Consider the following 7,166-nt stretch of genomic DNA (forward strand, 5'->3'; position numbering starts at 1 on the left):
CAGTGGACAGTTTTGACAACAAAGATATGAAAGTGTATGTATAAAAGAAAAGACTGGAATGACGCCTCAAGATATGCTTTTCCTTCCATTTAAGGTTAATTCACTCCAATTTTCTTGTTTTAAGCTAAAATTATTTTTGATGAGACTAGAAATTGTGTTAAGAGGCTTAGAACGAGAAGGTCTACCATTTGTCTTTGATTTGGAGTAAGAGTTTTGGTGTTGAATTACCACCATTTTGAATGTTTTTAAAAGCATAGATGTGTGTGTATCTTTGTATTGTATTGTGAATTATGTTGATATTGTACATACTTGTAAATGATAAAAACCAGAGAATTATGTTGATATTGTACATACTTGTAAATGATAAAAACCAGAGTCGCCCTAGAGTCTTCGAAAACGGAGTCTGTAACAAATTATTTAAAAAAAATAATAGGAGAATTGAAAGAAGCACAAAATGGGAGATGTTTGAAATAAACCAAGTTTTATTTATTACTTCAAACCTACTAAAATCTTCCCCAGGGATGCAAAAAGTTTGGAATCACTGGAATGTTCTTACCTTGATTGCAAGGAATATCACGTCTGCTCCCCCGCGGAATCGGAATGTTGTTGAAGAAAGTAAAGAAATCGGATTTGTGAGCAGTGAGTAGAAGCACAGCATACACTCCGTCTCGGTCTGTCTTCTTCCCCTCCGCTCCTCTTTGCCGCTTCCATTTCTGTTTCCTCATCTCTATACATTTCTTTTCTCTTCTCTCCTTTCTTTCTCCATGAACTCACTATTCCAATTTGGGTTTCGGAGTTTCCTTAATCCCTCCAGGTTTTTCCTTGTACCCCTAATTGCTTTTCTGTTTATATTTCTTTCTTCCTTCCATGATTTCTGTTCAAATGTTTATACCTAAATGCTATCCTTCACACACCTCGCCCATTTCTTTTCTTCCCAACGCCAACGTGGGTTTATTACTACTACTATTAGCAATGGTTTAATTGTTTCTTTGGTCAGCTGAACTAACTTGGGCTCGCCGTAGCCTTGCAGTGAACCAGAGTAGGTTCAGAATTGCAACATTGATACCTTTGCAAACAGTTGCAATGGCATTGAATCGACTCTCTCTAAATCTATCCACACACAATACAACCACCGGTGGGACAAGAAAAGATACAAGTCTGGAAACAAATTCCAGTGAGATTATTGTTGAGGTTGTGGGATGCTTTTGGTTTGAACTGTAATTCATTCACCTTCTATGCCTCTACTCTTTATTCAGATCACGTGTTTGATATATATAGGAAAACGACAGTAAAGTGGACATTCAAAGTTTTAAGGATGACCCGTCGAAAATTGAAGCTATGACGGTCCACGAACTGAGAATGACATTAAGGTATTGGGAGCTTTATCTTTGAAGTAACGTGTTTTGATGTGTACTCCGATGGAGAATTCGTGGAATCTTGTTTTGAATATTGAGCTTTGGGTTATATATGCTGCAGTTTTTCAGCTCAAGGGCACCCAGTTCCAAATTTAGACTGTAATAGAGTTCTAACTAAGTTTCTTATTAATAAATGATGTTCACATTTTACAGAAGTGTAGGTATTCTAGCCAAAGGGCGTAAGCATGATCTTGTAATTGCGCTGCAACGTTTTGTGGAGAATCAAACAGTCGGTATACATTATTTATTATCGAAAACTGCATTTTCTTTCTTCCAAAATTGTAGTGCTCTGTAACTTAACATGACTAGAGTAGATACCATCCTAGTTAATTTTGCATTAGAAATTCACATGAATGTTATGTGCATTTATTGTCTTAATCCTCCATTTTCATTGAAGTGTAGAATAAGTGAGAAGACTGAGTATATATCTGTTGTAGGCTGTGTTATTGATGCGGTCGAAGATTATAGAGCACAACAGACAGAGAGAGATTCAAATGTATCACCTTCTGAAGGTGAAACTGAGGCCGCTGAAACGAAATTCTTAACACCAAAGAAGAGGCAGTCAGCTAAATCTGGTGCGTTTTCAAGTGGTGCAACGACTGATGCTTTCTGTCCTTTGAACACCTCTATCTTCTTCAGTATTGTTTTTTTTTTCTTTAAACCTCAAATACACTGCACTTTAAGTACTTTCTTTGTTTACTGGTACACTGACTAACAAATTTTCTTACGTAAATTATATCTTTGTAGGTTGTAACCCATCTAGAACAAAGAAAAAAGTATCGTCAGAAGTTGATTCCAGCATCGTAAAGCATGAGCATGGAGTAGAGTTGATGCAAAAGGAGCCGTGGACTGTTCTTGCTCATAAGAAACCTCATAAAGGTTGGATAGCATACAACCCTAGAACCATGAGGCCTAAACCTCTTTCCAAGGATACAAAATCTGTGAAAATTTTATCTTGGAATGTCAATGGGTTAAGAGCCTTACTCAAGGGATTTTCAGCCGTGGAATTAGCTGAAAGGGAAGACTTTGATATATTGTGTTTACAGGAAACCAAATTGCAGGCAAGTATAATAATTCTTATTTATTTTCTAGTAAGAACTATTGTGGAGATTATATTTTTTTTCCCGATGGAATTCCATTTCACTATAAAATGAATAACGCTCGTGTATTTAAACTTAGCACTGATTTCACCATATCTCATAGTTGGTTCTGTTGCTTCGCCCATTTTCTTTAGATGTATGCTTCCTGTTGAAATCAAGAAAGAAAAAAATGTGGCAAGGGATGAAATGCTCTTTGAGAAAGAAGGAAAGTTAATAACTTTATTCATTATTCTTCTAAATCTCTTCTAACGTCTAACTTAATTCCTATCATTAAACTTTAAAGTTTGGTTTATTGTTTTAATTAATTCCAAAAGCCCCCTAATCGCTTGTAAGCTGTAAAGGTGTTCCCCAAATGTTAGCAAAGCACTTTTTAGCTCAAGTATAGAGTTATGCAGATATCAGTAACTTCACCTTTAGTAGACTTTGGTTTTGGAGGGCAAGGGTGGAAGGTTTAAGTTTTAAATTGTTTATTCTAGCAATAGTCATCACTTATTACTTACTGCTATAAAATAAAAAATGTTATGCTTTCTTTCTCTATAAACTAGAGTCTGGAGTTGAGTTTACATGTCAATTTCTGCTGCAGGAGAAGGACGTATTAGAAATTAAAAACTCTCTCATGGATGGATATCATTATACCTATTGGACGTGCAGTGTTTCTAAACTTGGTTATTCTGGAACTGCAATCATATCCCGGGTATGGTTTCCTTTTCCCATACTTGAACAAAAATTTCGTGTACAACAAAGAAAAAAGTTGATAAACATGTCAGCCTGATCATTTAAAATGTGTATATTATGGATCAAGTCCTGGATTATTAATATTCTATAAATTATTTGATTATGAAAGCTAGTGAGGCAAAACCATAGTCTTGCAAGGTTCAAAAGTATTGAGAGGGGAAGAGTTATCAGTCTTCTTAAAATGTATTCATTGTGGATCAAGGAATTTATTGTTTTTTTGAGACAATGTTTTTGTTTGATATGCTGGTTGAAACTTGGAGACTTGGAGACTTGGAGTCTATATATTATCAAATTGGACAAAATTATCTCTTAATAAAATGTCTAATGAGTTTTGTTTTAACTTGTAACTACGGTTATGTGGTTTGCTAGATGAGGAATAAGCAAAATGTAAACTCAAATGTTTTTGAGGCAGTTCTTTGTAGCTATCTATTTAAGCTACTCAACAGCCTATGGGTTTCTTGATTCTATAAGTTGCAGAGGTAGGCAATAATCCTGTAGGGTCAGATGATAATTTTGTAGGTTACTAATCAAGGTTTGTAAGCTGAGTAATGAACAAATGGTGCATTTTATTACCCTTATTGAGATGCATCATTTTTTAGTGAAATATTGCACTGTCATCGTGATAAAGAAAAAATGAAAGAACGTAAGGATTATAAAAGAACCAACCCCAAACAAATGGAGCTAAACTAAAACAAAAAGGTGTTCTAATCAAGCAAAATAAGAACTAAAAGATAATTACAAAATTTGTAAGAACTGAGGTTCAAAGAGACATGGAACGTAACAAGGTCCACACATCCTCCATCGATCTGTCAAACCCCTTTTAAAAAAATCTATGGCCCCTCTCTCCAACTAGAGCCCCCATAGAACAGAATCACACAAACCCCCAGTAACCGCAAAAATTGAGCTTCCCACAAAAGGGCCAATGGAAAAGAAGCTCCTCAACAACTAAGTAGATATCTCTCGATTGAGTAGCCTAGAGAGGAGGCCCCACGGAACAAAATCACATAAATCCCCTGTAGACGCAAAAACCGAACCTTCTCACAAGAGGGCTAGGAAAAGAAACTCCTTGGCCATCAAATGGATATCTCTCAACCGAGCAACCTGAAAGCTGATATCCATAAAAGAACTTAAATCGTACAAGTTTCTAAAACTTGATGGGATGTCAGGTTGGCTTTTTCCCTTCCTCTTACTTAGGGTTGTCTCTTGGAAATAATCCGAGATCCATTTCCCTTTGGGATTCCACCTTAGAGAAGGTTCATAAAAGACTAGCTGCTTGAAAAAGACATTTTTTTTTTCTCAAAGGGAGGAAGATTGGCCTTCATACACATTGTCTTGAGTGGCATCCCTGTTTATTTGTTCTCTCTCTTTAAACCTCTGGGCTATTTGCAATTATATCAACAAACTTATGAGGGATTTTTTTTAATTATTATTTATTATTTTTTTTGTGGGAGGGCATTGAAGAGGGAAAATGTGTGCATCTCGTGAGTTGGAAGAAGGTGGGGAGGCTTGTGAGCCTTGGCGATAAGGCAACCCTAATTCTCAGCCCAACGGTCCAAGCGGTTGTTGAACAAGAACCCTTTAATCAAAAAAATTAACACCTCCTTACCCAACATTTGGATCAACCAAGAGATAAAGGCTAGAATTAGATTACCTTTTGATAAGCGCCAACAATGCTGGATTTTGCAAAGCTAGAGGTCCTTCTAGAATCCTTGCAAACGTTCACAAAGAAAGCTAACTTAACGAATTGATTCCAATCAAGAGCTGGTTAGAAGATGAATGACTCTTAGATCGAACTTGGAATCTATGATGGTCACTCTTAGATTCCAAGACGACTCACTCCAAAATTATCTTGGATCAAAACTAATTCAATGAATCGGTTTAAACATCAAACCTAAAGCAAGGTTTGAAAAAGAATAACACCAAAAAAGGTATCAAGAAAACACAAAGGTTTTGTTTGTATTCAACAATGATGCTCAAGCATGAATATTACATGCCTTTAAATAGGCCAAAAAGATAACCCAAACATAATGAAGTTCATCTACCAACTACAAACTACAACTACCAATAAAACTAGTAAATACATTGAAGAAAATAAGGCATACATAAATTGTCTTAATTTGTAGTTCAACTACCAATGACAAAGTCTTCTAATCACTTTCCAATGTCATCTACTCCATTATTTTCTTGATTTGATATGCTAATGCTATAAAGATTTTTTAGCTCAAAAGTCTTTGTTTCAACTTGTACACTAGCTAGCCTTTGAAGATGCAATGTATAGGCCTCTTGAATCTTCTTAACCTTGCTTCTTGTAATTGGTCCTTCGGGTACATGCAAAGGGTCAGTAGTTGAATTCATATCACCTCTTAAGATCAAAGATTTAAAAGTAAGATTTGAAATCTTGTTCTAAATTGAGTTACTCCACCATCAAACTTGATCCAAACTTGATTGAATGGTTCGGATGCAATTTACCACAAAAATTGCTTGAAACCTTAGAAATGACAAGATGATGCTCAAATTTCCAAGGGTGAAAATCTTAACTCGAGAGCTCAATTTCATTCCTTCCTAATCTGATTTTTATGTACTATTTTGTGGGTATTTATACCCTCTCACAAAAGAAACCTCAAATCCTTTCAAATGGCCACTAAAAAAAAATTATTACCATGCTTGACAAGTTCAGTAATTCAAATGTCCACTCCAAGAAGTTATGACCATGATTGATAAGTTTGGTAACTCCCCACTACCCGTCTAATGGTCACTGCAAGAAGTTATGGAATTAAAATAATAAATAAAGCCTTCAAAGAAATTATCAATCCAAACCCCATGCTCCACTTCTAAATCTTGCAAATGTTGACTTCCAAAGTTCCAAAGAGTCCTTCCACATTCAAGTTAGCTTGTAACACATGAAATAGAGGTTTGACCGAGCCTATCCAATTTTGTAGATGAAGAATGAACGCTTGTTGAATCTTCTTGGTCTTGGATCGTATAATAGGTCCAGTTGAAACTTGTGGAACACCATGATCCTTATCACTTGGGGAGGTTAGAGTCGGAGAATTTAGGTGCTCGTAACATTGTGTCTTACTGACTAAATGGCTTTGACAGTTCCCTCTTGAGTTTGGTTCCCTTTGGCATAGGATTATTTTGAGTAAATACGATCATCCTCCTATCATCCTCCTATCATTTCAAGTGAATGTTGGGTGATTTCAAAGGCACTTATAGGAAAATGAGGACATATCTTCTCTCCTCTCATCTTTTTCTTCCTTGGTCTACTGTTTTGTGGTTGATGGGAGGATACATATTGTTGATAGGATTAGTGGGTGGGGGATGGTTCTCTCTACTCTTTGTTCCCCCCCATTTATATCATCCATCCTCAATTAAAAACCATTTCATGGCTAGTATCTTTGGTCCTCAAAGAGCTCGCCCTTGTTGACTTGGTTTTCACTGTCCACTTTCCGGTAGGGAGACTACAGACATATTGGCTGTCCTATAGTTGATGGAGTGGATTGCTCTTAGGTCAAAGAAAGGGGATGTTTGTTATTGGAGTTTTGACCCTACTAAGGGCTTTTCTTGTAGTTCATTCTTTCAATGGCTACTAAATCCTTCTTCAGTCAGGGAGTTGGTCTTTTCGTGTTTGTGGAAGGTGAAAGTTCCAATGAAAGTTTAGTTCTTTGTTTGACAGGTTATCCATGGAAAGGTTGATACTTTTGATTGACTTCTGAGAAAGATGCCTTCATTGATTGGGCTGTTTTGTTATCCTTTGTTGGAAGGTACTTGATTACTTGCTTTGGGGGTGCAATTTTGCTTGTACCTTCGGGGACTCTTTTTTGACGTGTTTGACTTACAATTTGTTGGGCACAAAGGTTGGGAGTTCCTTCTTCATTTGTCAGAACAGTAGGATTGTTTAGGGTTTTGGGGGGGG

General features: G+C 36.4%; 1 protein-coding gene across 5 annotated transcripts in view; it reads left to right on the forward strand.

Moving 5' to 3' along the window:
• Positions 1–485: 485 nt before the first annotated feature.
• LOC111453177 (DNA-(apurinic or apyrimidinic site) lyase, chloroplastic) overlaps positions 486–7,166 on the forward strand; it is a 9,458-nt gene continuing 2,777 nt past the window's right edge. The window contains exons 1-7 of one of the 5 annotated variants that reach the window (XM_023094167.1): positions 486–814; positions 1,023–1,191; positions 1,279–1,370; positions 1,569–1,648; positions 1,853–1,990; positions 2,163–2,476; positions 3,099–3,209. In XM_023094167.1, coding sequence (XP_022949935.1) covers positions 765–814; positions 1,023–1,191; positions 1,279–1,370; positions 1,569–1,648; positions 1,853–1,990; positions 2,163–2,476; positions 3,099–3,209 — 954 coding nt within the window. In that variant the 5' untranslated portion in view covers positions 486–764. Of the gene's footprint in view, positions 815–997; positions 1,192–1,278; positions 1,371–1,568; positions 1,649–1,852; positions 1,991–2,162; positions 2,477–3,098; positions 3,210–7,166 lie in introns of all 5 variants that reach the window. The other 4 variants (XM_023094192.1, XM_023094176.1, XM_023094200.1 and 1 more) reach the window with 4 other exon arrangements.

The sequence above is a fragment of the Cucurbita moschata genome, unplaced genomic scaffold (genome assembly GCF_002738365.1).
Source record: "Cucurbita moschata cultivar Rifu unplaced genomic scaffold, Cmos_1.0 Cmo_Scf00001, whole genome shotgun sequence".
In the NCBI taxonomy this organism is placed as follows: domain Eukaryota; kingdom Viridiplantae; phylum Streptophyta; class Magnoliopsida; order Cucurbitales; family Cucurbitaceae; genus Cucurbita; species Cucurbita moschata.